The sequence below is a fragment of the Planococcus citri genome, chromosome 5, assembly GCF_950023065.1.
Source record: "Planococcus citri chromosome 5, ihPlaCitr1.1, whole genome shotgun sequence".
Classification (NCBI taxonomy): Eukaryota; Metazoa; Arthropoda; class Insecta; order Hemiptera; family Pseudococcidae; genus Planococcus; species Planococcus citri.
In genome coordinates, this window is record NC_088681.1 from 63,326,336 (window position 1) to 63,348,815 (window position 22,480).

Here is a 22,480-nt window from a genome sequence, read left to right on the forward strand (position 1 = left end):
AACAGAAAATTTCCAAAATTTACTATCAACATTACAAATTATTGTACAAGACAGGTATACACACAAAAATACGTATAATCAAATTCAATTTGTTGTCGATTTGATTGAAATGGAATTAAATAGGTATCATTACAAACATATCACATATGTACAAATATATGTATTTAGATATCTTGCATTCAAACGCAATGTTTGCTCTTATTTTACATTTTTTTTGGAGGAGGAAAGGGGGGGGGGGTGAGGGACAAAAAAAAAAACAAAAAAAAAACGTAGAAAAATACGAGGAAAAATTGGCGAAAATTAAAAAAAAAATGAAGCAGATCCAGATCGCAATCTCGTGTAGATGTTGCATTCAACATCCGGATTCGCTGTTATCGGACTCGTTAATCATAAATTACATACTATAATTGGCCAAGTTTGATTACGAAGAAGCGCAACGAGAAGGGGTATTGAGATCAGTAGTGATGGAATTCGCATCGAGGATGAGTATTATAATTTTATATGGCAATATCCTTAGGTAAGTACATTGGGCTTAAAATTTAGTCACTTTGAAGACTTGCGTGGTACCATTGTATTCTTCCTTGCTGCCAGATATGTATTTAAAGGTGCCGAAATGACGAATACGGTAATATCCGGGTTTAACGTGAGGTTCGATCGTCCATTTAATTTCTACTTCGCTGGTACCCGCGAAGAAGGAAAGTCGACGCCATATAAATCTATAGAGGGGATCAAAACCAGGTTAGAAAGGGTACGAATGAAATGGTGACGGTTGAAAATGTGGGTTATTTACTTGGTTTCCCAGTCTGCATCGGTAGCGATGACGGTCCAATCACCGTCGAGTAGTTCTACGGTAAGGTAAGTGTCTTCGTGACGTAGATTATTTCTCGGATGTCCTGCAACCTGTGAAACAAATTGAGAAGATGATATGGTACGTCATTACTCATGAGGAAACAGAGAAAGACTCAATAGGAATCTCATGAAGTGTCCTTTGGGAATTTGGATGAAAAGTGGTCTCAGTTGTAGTACCTCACTATTGAAATTTAGCTGCCAGTTTCAAATTTAGCTCCCATGTTGAAATTTTGAATTTTAAAATTTTCAAAAATCGCTACCCCGACGCTTAAGTTTTTCCCACAGCGTCGTCGTGGGAAAATTCCGACCTCTCGCGCTTGTACAAGGGACTTGTTTCACTTTCCCATTCAACTTTTTATTTCATATTACATCTTTCAAAAATTATTCAAATTTTCGTCAAAAATGAAAAATTTGAATAATTTTTGAAAAATATACGAGTAGGTACCTAGTATGAAAAATTTAGTTGAAAATGGAAATAAAACATGCACCTCGTGAGTCCAAATTTTCCAACGACAACACCTTGGGAAAAACCTGATCTTCGGGGTAGTGGTTTTTGATAATTTTAAAATTCCGAATTTTATTGTGGGAGTTAAAATCAAAACCGGCAGATAAAATTTTAATAGCGTTGTACATGGGCCAAGGACTTCCACTGACACCACTTTTGTCCAATTCCGGGGGGGGGGGGGGGGGGGGGTTACTTCATAAGGTTCCCTAGTCAGTGATACCAAAATACATGACTTACAAATTTCACCGAAACAGTGCTGCCAATTTTGACAGATGCGGGAGGCTGCTGTGTACAGTCACCAAAGTTGTAATCCCATTGAGGATTGTCGAACACAACCGGAGGAGCTAATGAGATCAATTTATTGAAAAATTCAGCTGGCGTAGGACCTGGCGAGATCATATCTCCGCGTACACCCTGAAATTTGAAAATGCTGGTGTAAGTGGTGCACTTGAAAAAAAAGAATTTTCGAACTCAAACTTTTCGAGTTGAACAAAACCAAGTTTAATCGAAATATCGTGTCTTAAAAACCCATCTTAAAATCTTGAAGTTCATTTTTTTGGATTTTCGAAAATTTTAAAATTTAAAAGGGCTGTTTTGAAAGCGATTTTTGAAATTTTTCTTGAGTTATGAAATTATTGAGCTAAGTGGATCAAAAAGGAAAGGGATCTAGACGTATTCAAATGGTTCACGGTAATTTTTCCGAATACGAATTCCCGAATGGAAATTTCCCAAGTCCTTTGTTTCCCGAAATCCCAAAAAAATTTTCTTTCAAAGAATTTGAATTATTTTATTCAGAAATATTTTGTATGCTGTGGCTCTGAGCTAATTACTATTTTCCATACTTTTTTTTAGGACGTTTGTGTGACCTTTTGGTTCGATTTTTGCCAAAAAAATTCTTTTTTCCCCCACATCACTTTTTTACCAAAAATTGCTGAAAAGTCTTGCTTTTTTATTAAAAAATTGTAAAATTGAATATTAATACATTTTAATTTGTAATGTTCTGCTCCTGTCCCAAAAGGTCAATCATGATGAGAAACAATTTTAATAAAAATTTTGGACCCCAGGAGCAAGTATTTTGGGGTGGGGGGGGCTCAAATTAGTTTTTTTTCTTAATTTTTTCATCGTCATTTTTCACCAAAATTCTGAAAAAAATTTCGCTATTTTTTAGATGGGTTTTAGAAAGTTTAAAGAACAAAACTATTTTAGGAAAAAAATTTTGGGAAATTTGCCCTTAAATTCCATAGTTACTTCGACCCTTCATTACAAAATGGCGGCTCAAAATTTTTAAAAGGGCATAACTCCTCAAAAAATTGCCAAAATTTTTCCATGATTTAAGTAGTTCTTTGGAGTTTTTAAAACCCATCTAAAAAAACGCGAAATTTTTTTTCAACATTTGGTGAAAAAAATGAAAAAATTGAGAAAAAACATCCCCCCTCCCAAAAAAAATACTTGCTCCAAGGGCCCAAAATTAATTCTCATCATGGTTGACCTTTTGGTGCTGGGGGCGGTCATAATCTGTTTCAAGGGCCAAATCACCATACTTGACCACGTCTTGACCAGCTATGCCCATTCTGGAGAAAATTGAATGATCGCTGGAGGCTCCTGTATGACTTAAAACTAGTAGCTGTTGATATGCAGGAGTTGAATTGATCATTATTTACATTATTTTAATTTGCTCAAATTTTTTTTTATTTTTGTTTTATGAAATTCATCATTGAACCTTCATGGAGTGAACATCTCAGTATACTCATACAATGTATTAAAATGCCTAGTAATATTACCGATCCGATATTGAAGAAATCGATTGATAACAAGAGGGCCTTACTAGCCAAATTGGAATTGAAAAACGCCAAACCTCTAGTTCCAAACAATGGTGAATTCCAATTACCTAAAAGAGCTGTTAAACATCCAATTACTTAATGTTGCTCCACCCAACATCTCTACGAAAAACAAATTCAATTCCATTGCAGTGGAAGAATCTGAAGAGAATTCGTCGACTTCAAAAGAAACTTCAAAGGTTAGAATCCCCCCCCCTGATTATTCTCCCGGATGTTGCAAATTATATGTCTGAACTCTTAGAAATCAAGAAAATTACGACAAAAAAAATTTGAAACCAAAACAACGAATCAGGTTCTTAAGATATTCTTGACAGACATTAATGATTTTCGTAATTTGACCAGACAATTTGAAGAAGATAAAAGACGATTCTTTACATTTAGTAATCCTAAATAGAAAAAAATTTCTGTGGTGATGAAGAATGTCCCCTATTCGATTACAGACGACAAAATTCAAGATACCCTTCTTGAAGAAAAAATTCCAGTTCTAACTGTCCGTCGCCTTTACAGGCTTTACTAAAACCAAAAGCCAATTCCAGTCTGCGCTATTGATGTTCATGCAAATGAACTGAAGCAGGCAAACGAATCTTTGATCTTAAAAGTATCTTCCATGCCCTCATTAAAGTAGAAGAATGCCAGAAACCCAGTGGTCCCGTTCAATGCTATAATTGTCAAAATTTTGGACACAGAAAAAACTTTTGCAGACTCGATCCATGGTGCGTCAAATGTGCTGGCAGTCATTTAACTTTGGCCTGTGAGCATGGAAACATAGCTACTGCAAAGTGTGCGAACTGCGGTGGAGACCACACTGCCAATTTCCGGGGATGTCCTTTATATCAAAAATTAGAAAAAGTGAAAGCGAATAAACCGACCAAGATGAATCTTCCCACATCAATTGCTACGTCGAAAACTAGTAATTCATCTTCTTCAGATCTTTGTAAATTACAAATACATTACTTTTTCCTCTCTCTCTCACTCTCTCTTTATTTTATGAAAAAGTTTAAAAATCGCCCTTGAAGCAACTTTTTTTGAATTATTTTTCAAATTTTCGAAAATTCACCAAAAATTCAGAAATGAACTTCTGTGGGGTGGGGGGGGGGGGTTGGGAAACGCTATTTCGATCTAGCTTGGTTTCATCCAAATCGGAGAGTGTGACTTGTCGTATTAACGTACTTTGAGCTTAGAAGCGAGCTTTTCAAATTGACTAATGTATAATGGTAACGTATAAGGACCGAATATGGTGGATGCTCCTTCGTATCTTTGTACCTGGATCATGAAAAAAAAAATGATACAATTAATGAATAAAATGAGGAAATGTGGATACAAGAGGAAAGAGTTCGAGTCGAGAATTACTTGATATTCTTCAGGAGTGGTGATATAATCGCTATAAGTATTGCACAGACCGGCTATTATCACATCAGTGTCTTTCTCCAGTTGTAGAGCTTTCCTCAAAGCGGTTCTCAGTCTTCTACCAGACATGGTGGTGAATTCGCCCGGAACACAGACGATGGCTATTTTTCCAACGAGCGCTAGTTGAGTAGAGACAATATCTGGTTGCCATTGGAAAGGGAATTTCATCTAATTCAACGCAAGATGGTATAACTAATATGTAATTAAAGGGCTCCTTCTAAAGAGGAAAATGGTAAGTATTTTGATATGTATTTGTGGTTCGTCAAGACTCACCTCACCGGTTGTCAATAGGATTGGTTTGATGCCATGACAAGTGGTTTGATTGAGCGATGGTGTAGCCAAAGTACTGGTCAGCATGTTCCATAGAGGATTGTCTGGCATAGTTTGACTTTGCTTGAACGAGAATAAACCCGGACCGTCGGTTGTGCCGGCTGCGAAACTGTGCCCCATCGCAGGCAAACACCCAGTTACCTACGTAAATGACGAATTGATGAGTGAAAAAGTGCCCATGCTTCAAACTCGAGCTCTAGCTGGTTGCACTTACTATTTTACTTATTTTGGTTATCGGATCGGTATACTTGGCCGTCTGCGAAGGCATATGAACGTATTGATGAATCGTCCTTATATCACCAGTGACTTCGGTACTTTTTGAATTCCATAATTCCTGAAAACAGAAGATTATTAACGACGGTTCATAATACCCTGACTGGAATTCGGTTACACTTTGAGTACCCACTACAATATATTTACCAGAGCTTTACCATAAAGACGTTCGGCTATTATCTTGGTGCTCTCGAACATATCCTGTCCAGGACCATTAGCAATACACAGGTCTTTCTCGTTACCACACCTGCTGCTATTCGGTTCGCATTCGTTGCCCGTCAGTTGACATCGTGCGCCCATTATGTTAGGTGATACATCACCCAGATTAGTCGACGCGAAGGCCGCTACAAAAGGACCCTGGAATGGATTTTTAAATTATTTGTATGAGCCGAAGTCTATTATATACTTAGTAGGATTCAAGTACCTTTTGATGAAGTGATTCGAAGAAATGCACATGTGATTAATAATGACTTACTTTGCCTATAAGTGATCCCTTGGGGTTCATTTTTTTCTCGAATAGGATCGAAGCGTATCCAACGTTGTCTGTAGATATCAATGTATTGGTGTAGTTCATGCTGGTTGGATGTACAGCGAACCAGGATATCATTCCCATTGGTTTATTGTTGTCGTCTATGAATTTCAATTGTACCATTTGTTTGTCGACGTCGTATTCGTATCTGTGGAAAATCGTAATGATTTATTGATTGAGCGATTCGAAAAAAAGGAAGAAGTGTAATAAGTCAAGTAGTCCCACTGGTTTGTTATGTTTGTTGAAGGTTTGAAGTGGATTATATAAATTCAAAGCCCTCGAAAGATTTGATCAAAATTTCATATCCACTGCAGAATTATACTGTTCTCGTTTCAATTTCTCATAAACTTGAATATTGTTTTGACATTTTAGATTTGAAATTTGCATTTTTTTGAACGAGCTACTCGTGATAATTTTTTTTGTTGGTAATTTGAGTTGCACAAATTTTCGTGTCGGGTCGTTCGTGAACGACTCATCAATTTGATTTAATGAACGAGTTCGTAACAAATCGTTCGCGAACGATTTCGCAATTTTTTCAACGAGTCGTTATTTGTGGATTTTTCTAGTTCTGAAGGAATCATTCAAGGGCAATTTCAATGATTTTTTTAATCAATCATTTACGAACGAATCATTCAAGATTGGAACGTATTTTTCGTGTCGAATATTTCGGTCTGTGAACGATTTGATATGTTTTAAAAGAAGTATTTGCGAACGATTATGAATTATGATTTTTTTGAGTCGGTCGTTCACGAACGACTCATTTGATTTGATTTTTCATTGCAAAGTGGCTTATGGACTGATTGATTTTTCTGTTTTGTAAATGAATCGTTCGTGAACGATTTTCGAATTTTTCTCATGAAGTTGTTAGTAGTGATTTTTTTTTTCAATTTTGAAGGAATCATTCAGTAATAATGATTTCTATGGTTTTTCAAATCAATCGTTCGCGAACGACTGGTTTGGATTTTTGAAGTGATTTTTTTCAATTGTTATATAGGTCGTTACTTGACGATTCATTTGAACCAGTCGTTCGCGAATGATTCATTCATTTCTCGAGTGAGTCTGTTTTTTCGTGTGTGATTTTTCTTTGTGATCTATGAACTGGCTTATTTTCTCGTTTTGTGAACGATTTCGAAATTTTTTTCAAAGGTCACGACTCATTTGATTTGATAAAGAATGTTTTTTTTTTTTTTTTGATTGGCACGAATCATTGATTCTCAGGCTGTTTCAAATTATTTGAACAAAAATTGTTCGCGAATAGGAATAATTCTGCAGTTTTTTCAACACGTGTGATTTTTCAAATCAGTCGTTCGCGAACGATTCATTTAGGTTTTGAACTAACGTTAAGAAATTACTTGGTTGTAAATTTGTGATTTTTCGAATCAGTCGTTTTCGAACGACTCTTCTCAATCAATAATTTGTAAACAATTTCAGAATGGCTCCTCACGTTTTGAACGAATCTTTCACGAACGATATTTCAATGTTTCAAAGGAACTGCTGGTGTTTGATTTTCAATAATTCAGTTTTGATTTTTCATGTTTTTTCAAATCAGTGGTTAGCGAATGACTCTTTAGTCTATTTTCTAACCAATTTTTCATGCAGAATGTTACCCTTTTTCAATTTGTCTGAATCGCCATTCAGGGAAAAGTTTCGAATTTACAAAATGAATCGTTCGCGAACGATTTCACCACTTTTTCAAAAAGTTGCCTGTACTTAATTCTTATAAAAATTCTAAAGCAATAATTATTTGGCTATGATTTTACGTACAATTTTTCAAAACAACCGTTCGCGAACGATTCATTTGATTTTTGAATAAATTTTTCCCGTTGGATGTTTTGACCTCTAGATAACTACCAATTTGCAAATAGTTTCAGTTTCATATTTTTTGAACGAATCGTTCGCAAACAATTTTTCGCAGGCTTTGAGCAATCATTTCGTGATTTTCTCGAATCAGTCGTTCATGAACTACTCCTTCATTTTCGTACATGTGATTTTCATGGAAGATTTTCATGATAGACCATCGATTCGCGAATGGTTTTTTAGTGTGTGGAAAAATCGTTCGCGAACGATTCGCAATTTTTTCGACGAGTCAATCGTTCTTATTGTTAGTACATATTTAGGGGAATCATATGATAGTAATTTTTGGTGATTTTTGAATCAGTCGTTCGCGAACGGTTCACTACTTTTTGAACGAATCGTTCGCGAACGATTTTGAAATTTTATCAGCAAGTTGTCTACAATAATAACAATTTTTTCAAAAATTGCAAAAGGCTAATTTGCAGCGATTTTTAAATTATTTCTTAAATCAGTCGTTCGCGAACGATTCACTCATTTTTGAAAGAATCGTTCGCGAACGATTTTGACATTTTTTCCAAAAAGTTGTCTACAGTAATAATTCTTTCAAAATTTGCAATTTGCAGCGATTTTTTAATATAATAAGTATACTAATCAGTCGTTCGCGAACGAGTCGCTCATTTTTGAACGAATCGTTCGCGAACGATTTTGAAATATTTTCCAGAAAGTTGTCTACAATAATGATAATTTTTTCAAAAATTGCAAAAGACTATTTGCAACGATTTTTTAATAATTTCTCGAATCAGTCGTTCGCGAACGATTCACTCATTTTTGAAAGAATCGTTCGCGAACGATTTTGACATTTTTTCCAGAAAGTGGTCTACAGTAATAATTCTTTCAAAAATTGCAATTTGCAGCGATTTTTCAATTTAATAAATATTAAATCAGTCGTTCGCGAACAAGTCGCTCATTTTTAAACGAATCGTTCGCGAACGATTTTGAAATTTTTTTCAGAAAGTTGTCTACAATAGTAATATGTAATTCTTTCAAAAGTTGCAAAAGACTAATTTGCAGCGATTTTTTAATTTCTTAAATCAGTCGTTCGCGAACGGTTCACTAGTTTTTGAACAAATCATTCGCGAACGATTTTGAAATTTTTTCAGGAAAGTTGTCTACAATAGTAATAACTCTTTCAAAAATTGCAAATGACCAATTTGCAGCGATTTCCCATTTTCATAAATCAGTCGTTCGCGAACGATTCACTCATTTTTGAACGAATCGTTCACGAACGATTCTGACATATTTTCCAGAAAGTTGTCTACAATATTAATAATTCTTTCAAAAATTGCAAAAGACTAATTTGAAGCGATTTTTTAATTTCTCAAATCAATCGTTCGCGAACGATTCTCTCATTTATGAACGAATCATTCGCGAACGATTTGACATTTTTTCCACAAAGTTGTCTACAATAGCAATAATTCTTTCAAAAATTGCAAAAGACTAATTTGCAGCGATTTTTTAATTTCTTGAATCAGTCATTCGCGAACGATTCACTCATTTTCGAACGAATCATTCGCGAACGATTTTGAAATTTTTTCCAGAAAGTTGTCTACAATAGTAATAATTATTTCAAAATTGCAAAAGACCAATTTTCAGCGATTTCCCATTTTCTTAAATCAGTCGTTCGCGAACGATTCATTCATTTTTGAACGAATCGTTCGCGAACGGTTTTTTAAAAATGTTCCGAGAGATTATTTCTTGTAATTATAAACACCCCCCAAAAAAAACATTTTCGTAATTCGATTCATTTCCTTCGTGGAAACGAACGAAACTAGATTCAATGCAATAATCCTATCAGTAGGTATAGGTATCAATGAGCAAAGTCGTTCAACACTCACTTTGCCCTTTCAGCTTCCGGATTCTCTTTGTAAGCGGTCGGACTACGATTAATATTCGCATTCAGCAAGATTCCTACAGATTTATAGATTCTACCTGGTTTCAAGTTCTGGTGAGCTCGTTCAACGCTCTGTTAAAACGATGAAAAATGAGACTTCATCGACAATAATTCCTTGACTAACTTCAAAAAAATGGTCACTCATTTACCAAAACGATCCCTTTGGTCAACGCACTATACGTTTCTTGATTGAAACCCAGAGTCGATACGTCGAACAGGAAATCCATCAGGAATCCTCCAGGAGCCGAATGAGTATGAGTTCCACTAATCATGACATTATTCACCGTGTACAAGTCTTCGAATTTTTGACCAAGTTTTTTCAAAACCTGCATCGTGTCAAATTTCAGAGCAATTAGATTAATAAAAATAGGTATTTCAAATTCACACGAAATTATAGTGATGAAGAGTACACGTGGACGTACCTCTTTCCTCAACCCATTTCCTATCATTCCGCAATCGACACTGATGAAAACGAAGTTCTGATTATGCTCGCTGACAATGAACGCCCTGGAGAATTGTCTCAAATGAATTCCTTGACCTTTTTGATCTATATTGGCGTATCCCATCTGTAAACCGAATTACATTCTGTTGAAAAATATTGGGCGAAATTTTCCGTCCATACTAATTGACATAGTGTTAATTTAAAAAGTGAAGAGGCGGATCGCTCGAGTCGTTCGGCGACAATTATGGCGATTTGTTTGCAACAAAGTGGCTTCGTCGATGACCTACTCTCTATTACTTCCACGTGTTACGTATTATCATCGTCTTTGTCTCATTGTACGAAACAATGAAGGATTTTCTACACTCTTTGTTGACTTATTGGGATAATGATGGTCGATGAAAATAAGGATGTAATCGACAGTTTTGTCATTGGATTTAATGATTTTTTTCGGAGTAATTTAAAGAAATCGTAATTAATATAATAATCGATTTAGGTACTCACAAACGGAATTCCTACAGATGGACCGGTCACGTCGGCGATTCCGACACCAATTTGTAGGGCTTGCAGACGACCCACGAACGTGATCCAGACGATCAATAGCCATCGTATCGAGATCTCCATTTGTTTCTAAAAATACAAACACGCGAACTTGATTATACTTCTCGAGATATTTTCGTCCGAGGGCGATTATTTCTCCTTAATTCGAAGTAGGTACAATCTACCATGCTAGGCTTATAAGGTATGTACGTACTTACTCGACGAAATTAATGTTAATTGCGATTTTCACGGTAGCGAAGAATGGTATTGGTATTCGGAGGCTTTTCGGCGAGCATCGAAATCATCTGTTAATGAACTTGGAATATTCGCCGAGTCGCGATCTCGTGATAAGTGATTTTTTACACGTTCGCTGCTGCGTCGACGACGTCTTCGGCAATCGAAATCAACGTCACATTCGAGCATACTCGTATTCTGCACACGAATGAAGAAATAAAACAATATAATAATGATAATAAATGCGTAAAGTAGAAGTACATATTAGACTAGGTACGCTATTATATGATTCATACGCCCGTAGCATACTCACAACAGGCAAACAAATCGAAGATAAAGAGAGGAAACAACGCTTTTGTTATCTTACTATCGTATTTCGCGTGTTTTTTGGAGCAGTTTCACATATGACTGCGTACAGCATACATATACGAGTAGATATTTATTTCATTCGTAAAAAAAAAAAACGATCGAGTTCGGCGATAGTAGAAAATATTTTTCGTATAATAACCGCGAAAACAAAAAAAATCAAACAGGAATCCGGTATCAAGGTTATGAACGTAACGTTAATGACTTTTTTTTTCTTTTCAATCGCTGCATTACCTGTATTTATTGCAGTGCAGATGCGGGTGAATTGGACGAGATGTGGATCGGGCCGGAGGAGGGGGGTTGCCACGGTGCATCGTGGCACGGAAACACGTGATAATTTTATGCATGCTTTTATTGTTGCACTCGCAGTATTGATTGATGGGTGTTGATAACGATAAGACCTTCTGCTAAACGTTGATGAAAATACGTTGCAAGTTGTATAGATTTTAGGAGAGTTGAATTTGGCGGGGAGGGGGGTTCTGGTTGTGGGGGTGATGGAGGAGAGAAGGGGAGGGGGGTTAATTTCTAAAAATTTGACGTACTCTTCGTTTTTTAGGTTTTTTAAATGCTGAATTGGTCAAGGGTTTGAGGAGGTCTTCTGTAAGTTTAAGTAGTAAAAATATTGATTTTTTTCCGTAATTTGGAGTTTTTAGATAGACTTTTAATAAACTGTAAGGTTTTTGATTTCATCAAGGTGAAATTTTGGTATGTTAAATAAATAACTCTTTTTTGAATTGGGCAAAATCTAAATCAGCTAAAAAATCTGAAAGTGAAATTGCCAATTATTCGGTCAAATTTCCTAAAAGTTGTCCAATTTACAGATGGACTTCGAGACAGCTTACCACATTAAAGTTTTGTTGTAAAATTGAAAAAAAAATCGTATAACGTTAATAGAGTTACTTATTTTTTAATTGGAATTTTTTTTTCGCAATCTCCAGTGGCATGAAATTTTAAACGAATTTTGAACTTTCATTTCCAGGGCTCTATTATCTACTTATGACAGGGGGAGTGGGTGTGGAGTGAATGGAATCTTGAAAATGCTAAAAATGAACTTTTTATAGCTGTAGAATTCATTAGAAGATGAACTTTGGTTTGAAAGGATCGCCAACCCTCTCCCCTCCTCTCAAAAATTGATAAAATGCTTTTTTTCAAACTTTTTAATGGATTTTCTCACGAATATTTTCCATTGATTTAGTTGCCTGATTTGAATTTATGAACCTGTTGATTTTTCATGTAAAATTTTGACGAAATTGAACGTAAATTTTGAAACTATTCCCAATTCTCTAAAATTTTACAATAATTGGTCAGGGTTAGTGATGTTGATATTTAGAAAAATTTTATATCGATATATCACGATATTTTTCCAACAGATATCGATATATCGACGATATATCGATATCTTCAATATTGCCTTGAAAGTACCTATTTTTCCCATTTGTATACTCAGTCATTTAAGTTTAATTGCGAATTAACAACTGCAAAAAATTTGGTACGACAAAAAGTTTTTTTATAGATTTTTAAAAAAGTGAGAAAATTTTTTTTTGAAAAAATTTTAAAAATTTCTTTCTAATTTCAATTTTTACTCATATTTTTGGCTGTTTTCGTGCATTTTTTCCTCAATTTTTGACGATACGATATATCGTCGATATTGATTTTTCATATCGATATGTCGATATTGGATCTCATATCGATATATCGTTTAAGATATCGATATATCAACACCACTAGTCAGGGTGTCTAACAGGTCCTACTGGTCCTATTAGTCCTACTAAAGTCCTACTTTTTCTCAAACGTCCTTTTAGTCCTGCTAAAGTCCTACTTTTCAACAATTTCAATCCAAAAGTCCTACTTTTTTTCAATTAGACGTTTTAAAACTTCCAATTTTTCCCCTTTTTTCCCCAGAATTTTTAACAAATTTTGTAGGAAAGGGCTCATTTGTCGACTTTTTTAGATTTTGAATTGCACATTTTTGAGAGCTTTTGCCCTCGCTTTGCTCGGGCTATTTGCTCCTCTTTTCTCGCGTAAAAAACGTATCGTTCAAATTCAAGAAATGTTCAAAGTTTGAATCAGAAAAATAAACTTCTCTCTCCATGAAGAAACTATTTGTTTTCACTTCTCAAAACATGATTGAATTTTTGAAAGCTTTTGGCCACGCTTCTTTATAGGACTTAATTGCTTTTCTTTTTCAAGTTTGATTTTTTTTTTCAATAATCATCATTTTTTCAATTTTAAAATTTTAAAGCAAAATAATAAAATTTTTACAAGTAAATCATCACACCAAAAAAACATTGTTTTATACCTCTCGAAGTACTGATTTTCGAGAGCTTTTGCCCTCGCTTCGCTCGGACCCGTTTGTTTTTCTCTTCTGATTTTGAATTTTTCTAAAAAAAAAAATCATTACTCGAATACCGTTGTTTTTATGCCTCCTGGAATACTGATTTTCGAAAGCTTTTGCCCTCGCTTAGCGCGAGCCCATTTGATTTTTACTTGTTTGAATAAAATCCTACGGTGCTTGAAAACATAAGAAAAGCAAACGTTTTTTTACAAAAAGTTGACTAAAAACTTAAACGTAAATTTTTACTACCCTCCCCCCCCTTAAATTTTGTTAGACACCCTGTTGGTTCAATTTCGAAAAAAAAAATCGCTTTGAAACTGTTAAAGAGTTTTTATTGTGGTCCTTATTTCGGAGTTTCGCGGTCTTATGCCCCACTCCCTTAAGTTTTTGAATTTAATGGTGAAATAATCCCCCATTTTAAAAAAATTTCTGTCAAGGTCAAAAAAAATTGATACAAGGAACCCCCTCGAAAGTGAAATTTACTTTTTGGAAATGAAATCTGACTTTTTAGAACTTTGAAGAAAGTCAACGAGTAGCTAAAATCATATCAAACGTTCAACGATTTCTTCCCAACATTTTCTCAGATTTTTCAAAACTTGGAAAAATCCTTTTGAGTTTCTGAAATTATGTCAGACTGTTCATAACTTGAAACTTTTGTGGAGAAGGAGATCTTACTCTCATTTTTTTCGATGTTTTTCATTGGTGAGGCAAAAGGACTCCTTACAAGAGGACCATTGTGTAAGAGAGACTATGGGCGGGGGGGGGGGGGGTTCGAATGGAGGCTTATTCAGAGTGATTCTGTCTCAGAAATTGAAACATTTTTTTATTTTTATTTTTTTATCAATATTAAACTTTTGGAAAAAGCAACATGACTTTGAGAATCGAGAAAGTTTCTTGAAAACGGAATCGAAAAATTTTGACGTATGAAATTCGAAATTTTGAATGAACATTTTTTGATTCGATTTTTCGATTTTTTTTAAACTTTAAAGGTCTTTTGGCATGACTTCTTGAGTTTCAGGTGATGGGGAGGAGAGGGGATGGGGGGGGGTCAGAATAAAAAAATCACAAAAATGTTCGGCCCAGTTTACAAAAAAATTGAGGGATTCCACAAATTTTTTTCGCACTTTTTTTAATAAAATTCTACGAGAATAGTAATGATAATTTTGATCTTATTTCAAGCAAATGTTTTTGCCATTTTATTAAAATTGATAAATTACGTTTATATTGGATTTTTTAAAACTTTCGCGTAGTTGACGCTCTGGCAGGAAAAATTTCATTATTTTTTTCAAAAATTGAATCCCTCTCCCCATTTTTTGAACGTTGGTTGAATAAATATAAGTACATATTATCTACACACCCACTGAATCAAATCCCCTCCCCCCTCCCCCGCTGTCTCAAAATCTAATATTAAGGGGGCGTTATTTTGACTTTCTGTAAAATTCAATTTTTCGAGATTGGTGATATTTTTTTCCAAACTCTCAATTGATTAAGAAAATTTCCATTAATGTTTTTTTTATAGAGAAAGTAATCATTTTCAGATGATTTTCTATGACTTTCGCGAAAGATTGGACGATTTAGAATCGAAAGTGGTGAATTGAGAGAATCGAAGGATCGCGACTCTGAATCCGATTCAAAATCACGATTCTGTTTTTTCACTCAATCGTCATCTTACCCCCCCCCCCATCCTTTTTCGTCAGTTCCAAAGAAACATGATCTAGTTTCTGTATAGCACTGAAATTTCTTCGAAAAGGTTACTCAAAAATTTAATTTGTCTTTAATTATGTACTTTTTTCGATAAAATTCATCATTCAGTCCAATTTGCTTGAAATTTACCTGCGAATTGAGGAACGAAACATCCACGAAATTTGAATAGAAAATACTGATTTTATTCTGGAGTTTTTTTTTTTTTTTAGGTAGGTACACGTTTATTTCATTTTAAGAGTATTCCAAAATATTGTCCCAGCTTTAGAAAAAATATTTTTCAATGTTTTGGCATAATTAACTCGAAATATTTGAGAAGAAAAAATATTTTTCAGAACACTTTACCCTAAAAATGTCCAACCGCTTAGTAGAACATATTTTCCTGTGGTCTTGGATTTTGGAGTAATGACTTGGGGTTGACGAGAATTTCGTATACATAGATACGTTTCTTTTTGAGGTGGACATTTTTTCTTGAAACAGGTTGTGCAGGAGCTATAGCGAAAAAACTACGACCATGGATACCTCTGGAGCTAAACATTTTTCAAAAGAAATTCTCCATTAAATTTTGTCAAAATCCTTCAACTTTTTCTTCGTAATCCACTCCAGTATCTCTTCCTCCCTCTTTTTTCTTGGCAGAAAATTCTTTGAAAATGAAGGAAAATTATAACGAGAAGTACTGATTAAGATATCTACGACTCTAAATCACGAATGGTTATTTAAAAAAATTGAAGAATTTGTAACATTTTCTATGTATGTTGTTGCCTTAATTAATATTGCCGCGTTTAATGATTAGAGAAAATAAGTAAGAGGAAGATAATCAAAATTTGACGAGATAATTTCTCCTAATCTAAAATCAATCAAAAATGATAACCTCATAATATACTTCAAGTAAGTAAACAAAATCAAATCAACATATTCGCTGGTGTAGACCATCTCTCGAGACTCGTGCTGCTCGTGTTTTATCTCAGTCAAGGTGAACCTGTGCACCATCACTATTAATGCGATCGCCTGGCATGCGATAAAAACTGCATAAGTGATATTATACATAGATATATCATAAGGGAGGATTGAACGTAGAAAAGCTTCGTCATCGATTATCATGGTCTCGGTCTCAATTCTCGTGTACGAATTAGTGGCTTGGAAGATGATTAAGAGGTGAGGGGGGAGGTGTTTGGATAATAATTTAAAAATATTAATCACTAGATATGCTACCTAATAAGTAATAACCATTACGAGAAGACATCGAAGGTGAAATCTGTCTGCCATCTTTCTATGTACCTCTACCTAAATGCTCATTTTTATGCAGTTCAGTAGACGATTTTTAATTTACGTTTATCTCCAATATTTTGTTTTATACGATATTGAACAAAACACTGATAAAGGTATAATGAGAAAGATAGAGACAGATTATAACACTAAGCAAAATGAATCATGCAATTTATTTAGTAAGTAATCATAAATAAAGACGCGTGTATTTATGAAGGCTGATATAAGATATAATCCAGACTATTTTCCTCCTTTTTCTCCTCGTCTTCCTCTTACATTCAATTCAGTCGTGCGATCGGTGAATAACTCGTGCTCGAGTTTGCTACACTACTAACACGTGTATATTGTTCCAGCTGCAACGAGCTCTCGTCGAGCTGAGAATAGGTACCTAGATATTTTATATTGTGCAGTGATCTGTGTCCTTTCATCACAGCTTCATACCTGACAATTGTTGTGTAACCTTGATGAGATGTTTGACGATAATTATACTCGGTAGAGTTTATATAGTATGTGGTTGGATCATATTGCCTATGCATTGTTCGTTCTAGAGTATAAAAAATTGGCTCGAAAAAAGACAAAATGTTGACCATAGTGATGAGTAGATAGTTTTTTTTAGACCTTTTGAGACCCGAGAAGAATCTGACGGATGAAAATTGAAAAATTTCATCATCTTATATGAGAAGGATTATAACTTCGTTAAGTACATTTTTTTAAAAAATTGAGATTCACTCAAAATTTCATTTTGGAATTTGAGGAGATGCTCAAAGTGGACATTTCTTTTATCCTGATTTCCAAAATGAATTTTCGATGTAGGGATACGAAATTTTTTCGAAAAGTTTCTTTAGATAAAAAATCAGATAATTTTGAATAATATTTTAGGTTGAAAATTTTTGAAACCAAAATCCAAGATTTTGAGAAAAAATAAAAAATGATTTTTTGCACAAGTTGTGACGATTACAAAATGTGGAAGTGACATAATTTTCAAATCAAAAAAATTGTTGCTCAAAAATAAATAGATTGACAGTGAAAATTTTAATTTGAAAAAAAAATATTTTGGAAATTGAGTTTCAAGGTCGTTCCAGGGTCTATTATGAAAAATATCATTTTTTGTAAAAGTTTTCAAGGTCATCGAAAGATTTATAAGTATTTTACTTCGACCCAAAATTCCAAAATGAATTTTGATCCCAGTGGGTGAGCTTTTACATTATAGATTCTTTGAACTTTTATATCTCAGCTTTCTGAGAACATTTTTCAAAATTTATAGAATCTCATTTTCACCAAAAATTGTACTTTTCATGGAACGACCTTGAAACTCAATTTCCAAAATAATTTTTTTTTCGAATAAAAATGCCAGCCGTCAATCTATTTATTTTTGACCAAACATTTTTTTGATTTGAAAATTATGTCACTCCCACATTTATAATTCATTTTTTATTTTCAAAATTTTGGATTTTGACTTCAAAAATTTTTGACGCAATATTATTCAAAATTTTCAGATTTTTATGTTGGTGTAATATTCTGGCTAGATTTCATCAGCTAACTTGACATTTAATCGGTTCAATTCGTTTAATCGCATATAATCGTTCAATTCATCCCCTAATTAAATTCACATCCTAAATCAAAATATTTACTCACGCCATCAAAACTCATTGAAACATTGTAAATTAAAAATCACTTACCCACGGTTTTCGAGTCAATTAATAGACGATAAAATTTTGAAGCTGTGGGCTCTTCATTTCCCACAGCCACCCCCGATTCACACGATAATTCGCACCCCCGATTCACACGATAATCTGGAGCTCATAAAAGTCAAATTTGAAATCTTTATGGCTCCGGGCTCACGCTTTCGGCTCGCGCTCTCAACCATTTTCGATATAGCAAAAAACCGAGATTTGAATAACTTTGATTATTTCACATAATAAAAAGATGACACTTGCAACAATTTGTACAAGAGCTAATGAGCTCTAAGTACCTTTTAAACCCTTTTTAAATTAACCACAAGTACATTCAAATATTTGACATGACTTTTACAACTTTTTTATTACTTACTAATTATTCAGTATTGAACCCTTTTTCATTTGTCGCGCACACTTACCCTCCAAATTGCAATTTTATGATGTCGTAAATGTCACCCGCATTTCGAAATTGTGCATCCCTTTTTGATTCTTTCCCAAAATAAATTTAACCAACTGTCTAACCAATTTGCGGACTTCGAAGTCCTCCCTCTCAAAATCTGACCAATTTTTATTGTAAATACAATTAGGGTGAGTTAGCAAATCCTCAGTTGTTTTTCAGATCTTCTAATAGATACTTCGAGTTCTATATTACAGTTCGTTTTTTAACTGCCTATTTTTGTATTTAAAAGTGCGTACCGAATTTTCGTTTTATCAAGTTTGCAATTTTTGTCAATTGTCGAGTTCACAGTTTTACTAATTTTTTTGTTCAATAATTTCTGAGTCGCTTTCGGAGATTTTAATCGCCGAATTAATTCGCGAATCCAGCGGCACTTGCGATTTCCAGTTTTATTTCCTGATTATTTATATTGTACGAATTATTCTACTTACTTGGTGAGTCTCCTTTTGGAGTTTTATTTATTTATTTATTCAGATTTTTGTAATTAAGTATTTTTCCTTTTTACTTCGCCTAAACTTAAATTTCTATTTTTTTTGTGTGTGTAAATAAAGATTTAAATATTTCCGATTTTAAACAGTAAATTTAGATTTTTTATTTTAATTAGGTTTTAAAATAATCTTCTTATCCAAAGTTTTGTAAATTTATATTTCGAGTTTATCAAATTAAAATTTTAAACTTTAATTCTCAATTTTATTGATTTCAAACTTGAGGAATATAACATTGGTATTACCTGAAGAATCTTTTAGTACCCCTAAATCGAAAATTTATTTTGAAAATCGGGATGGAAAAAAATACCCATTTTTGAGCATTTCCTCAAATTCCAAAATGGAATTTTTAGTAAACCTCAATTTTTTAAAAACAACTTCTGGTAATTTTTAATTACCTATTGGGAATTTTTATGGAACCTTCTGCAGTTTTGACAAATCATCATTCAATTTTGAGAATTTTCGATTTTAGGTCTTGGTATTTTTCAATAATCTGAGCCCTTAAGCAGTCTCTGCAAAATTTTACCCAAATTGGGCACTAGGCATTTCAATTTTTGATATTTTTGAGTGATTTTCACAATCAATTTTACAATTTTTATGATACTTTCTTTGTGAATATTCATTTCTCGCTCATTATTAAACGTCGAGATCTTCATCTTCAGAATTTTTACTTCAGCTTTCGACCATTATTATTCCATCGTATAAGTATCTGTTGACTGATCAATAATTTTATAACTAACTAATCCAACGTAATTTTTCTTTGTTTCAGGTGAGTACAAATTTCCTTCCAAAACTGATAGAATATGAACTCGCGTATGAGAACAAGTAAGTAATTTTATAATCCTTATGAGAAAAGTTACCTCTAACTCACTTCTACATCTGTGTCCTTTTATTTTCAATGGCAAATCAAAAAAAAAATTCTAAAATCACAGAATTTGAAAATCAGCTAGCTGAAATAATTGTCCATCAAGTTTGAATCGAGGTGATCTGATTTTCCGAATACGAATTATGAAACAGTAGATCAATTAATTTTTGAGTTCACAAACGATTTTGATTTTTAATAAATTTTTAAAAATATCAAACTTGGCTCAAAAGTGGAAAAAATCAAAATTTCACCAAGTTGACCAAGAAAGCTGAAATTAGGTGAGTATCCTGTTTTCGACCCTTCAAATCGATTGGAAACAGTTTCAAATCATTTTGAGTGGAAGTTCTGAAGCACCCTATAACAGATTTTTGAAAATTAAAATTCAATATATCACTCGACTTTATGATGATTTTTTGAAATTTTAGCCCCCTTGTTGGGGCACAGAAAGACATTGGGGGGGGGGGGTAGGACCCAAAAAATAAATTCATATTCGTACTCAGCGACCTCGAAAATATACCATTCGATATATCACTCGACTTTTCACGATTTTTCAAAATTTCAACCCCCTTTTTGGGGCACACGAGGGGCTTTGAGGAACTGGACCCAAAAAATAAGTTGGTAATCGTATTCAGCGACCTCGAAAACATACTATTCGATATATCGCATGTCCAGATTCGTTTTTCAAATATATGATTCAGTTGCGTGTTACTTGAAAAATTAAGCACCCCCCCACCAACCCCCGGGGTGGATTGAAGACAAATCAATGATAGTGTAATTAATTGTTGAATGAGTAGACTTTGTGAAAAAAGTTTGAGCAAAAACGAATGATATAAAGTGGTAACTTTGATCAATTTATTGAACTGACCTTTTTTGAAACACCTACTCTTTCCACCCCTTTTTTCAGACACCCCTTTTGAGGGATGGGTTTCGAGCGTAGTATCAAATTGTCGAAAATTTGAAGGGGAACATTTTTTGTCATGGTACTTTTCATCGTAAACCTAATATTTTCGGAGTAAATCGCAAAAAACGTGAATCGGAACCGGTTTTAGCCCCCTAAAAAAATTAGCTCCAGGGTTTGGAGGGTCGGGTTTTTTTTTGTAGTTCAGGGGGTTCATCTGAACACATTCCCGAAGAAAAAATTTATGTGCCAATTTTTTCCTTTTCGTCCTCGCTTTTTTACGTTATTTTCCTGCTCTATTACCCAATTGAGTTATTGAAATGAAATTTACTTAGTATACTTACTCAATTTTAAATATTCTGAGTCGATTGGAGGTGGTTTTAGACTGTTCTGGAGTATTCGGGTATATTTTGGAGGATTTTCTAAAAATGTGTGAGGGGGAAGTGGGTCGAGTGGAGAGCTTTCTAAAAATTTGGTTGAAGAAAAAATCGTATTACAGAGTTTCAAGAAGTCATAGAACGAATGACAGAAGCTGGCCAAAGTTGAATTGCCACAGACAACAATGAAATAGGTACTACGACGAAATATAATAATTAATTGGAAAGCAATTATATAGATATAGAAACGCTTGACACGTGTATTTTTCTCTTTTATACGAGGATGAATAAAGAAATACCTACTAAAACTAAGACTCGTGTAAATATCTCACTCGAATACGTCGAGTCGTCGATCATCTATTAAAATAGGTATAAGCCCAGCTTGCGATATCTTCGGCTATTGTTTCTTCAATGTTTAGTTTATTATCGTCTTTGTACGTATTTAATTTTGACGTGTACTTGAACATGGTTCTTGTATTTGTTGTAATTGATTTCGTATGTTTTTTTTTTCAACTTGTCACCAGGTTCCTCTTTGAATAAATACTCGTACCTACAATGTTTTCAAGGTATTTGTGGTTTATTTTTAAAAATGATATGAACATTGGACACTCGGTGAGAAGCTCGAGTGGATTTTATGTGTGTATAGAAAGTATGGGAGAATATTTTTAAGGTTCTAATCATGTGATAATTAATGTATTAGGTATAAAAAGTTTAATCGAGTAAAGAGTGATTCAAGTTGGTATAATTAGGCATGCGTGAAATTTGTTTTATTGTTCGGAGAACTACTTAATCAAATATTACGATCTTATCAGTAAAATTAAAATTTGGAAATAAAACACCATAGGCGAGTACGTTTCACGTTATTCGCTCTTTTTATTGAAGTATTTTACTTGTAAAACCACAAGTAAGTGCTAGCTGTGTACACAGTGTACTAAAGTATACATACTTACATACATTATTATTGGGACAAATTTGAAGATAAACCCAAACCTACTGTACAGCTACGTCGAAAATAAATAAAAATACCTAATGATCCTACGATACAATAATTGTGATGGAAGAAAACAGCATGTTTATATTTTCCAAGCTCGAATGCGTCGTATCTACTTCCATTTTCAAGAAGAAATGCGAGGAAATGAGTAAATAAATGGGATCCAGTTTCATACTCGTACATCGAATCGTACCAAGAAAACATCGCAGAGTAGGAGGAATGGTGAATTGAAAACCAACGTACGAGTACGGCGAGTACATGTGTGTGTTTTGAATGAATTCGGTAACGGTAAGTGAGGAAAGGAGTGTCGACTCGAAGAGATTAATTTTTGATAATTATACCGGTTATTCGGCGCGTAAATTGGCCAAAAGTGT

General features: G+C 34.0%; 1 protein-coding gene across 2 annotated transcripts in view; it reads right to left on the reverse strand.

The window, feature by feature from the left end:
- Positions 1-22,480, reverse strand: part of CDase (neutral ceramidase) — a 27,028-nt gene continuing 4,548 nt past the window's right edge. The window contains exons 2-15 of one of the 2 annotated variants that reach the window (XM_065369565.1): positions 10,674-10,887; positions 10,420-10,545; positions 9,899-10,042; positions 9,626-9,802; positions 9,421-9,548; positions 5,678-5,879; positions 5,350-5,559; positions 5,144-5,263; positions 4,873-5,070; positions 4,543-4,767; positions 4,363-4,455; positions 1,592-1,768; positions 791-900; positions 1-716 (exon numbers count right to left, since the gene is read on the reverse strand). In XM_065369565.1, the coding sequence (XP_065225637.1) occupies positions 533-716; positions 791-900; positions 1,592-1,768; positions 4,363-4,455; positions 4,543-4,767; positions 4,873-5,070; positions 5,144-5,263; positions 5,350-5,559; positions 5,678-5,879; positions 9,421-9,548; positions 9,626-9,802; positions 9,899-10,042; positions 10,420-10,539 (2,088 nt within the window). In that variant the 5' untranslated portion in view covers positions 10,540-10,545; positions 10,674-10,887 and the 3' untranslated portion in view covers positions 1-532. Of the gene's footprint in view, positions 717-790; positions 901-1,591; positions 1,769-4,362; positions 4,456-4,542; positions 4,768-4,872; positions 5,071-5,143; positions 5,264-5,349; positions 5,560-5,677; positions 5,880-9,420; positions 9,549-9,625; positions 9,803-9,898; positions 10,043-10,419; positions 10,546-10,669; positions 10,888-22,480 lie in introns of both variants that reach the window. The other variant, XM_065369566.1, reaches the window with a different exon arrangement.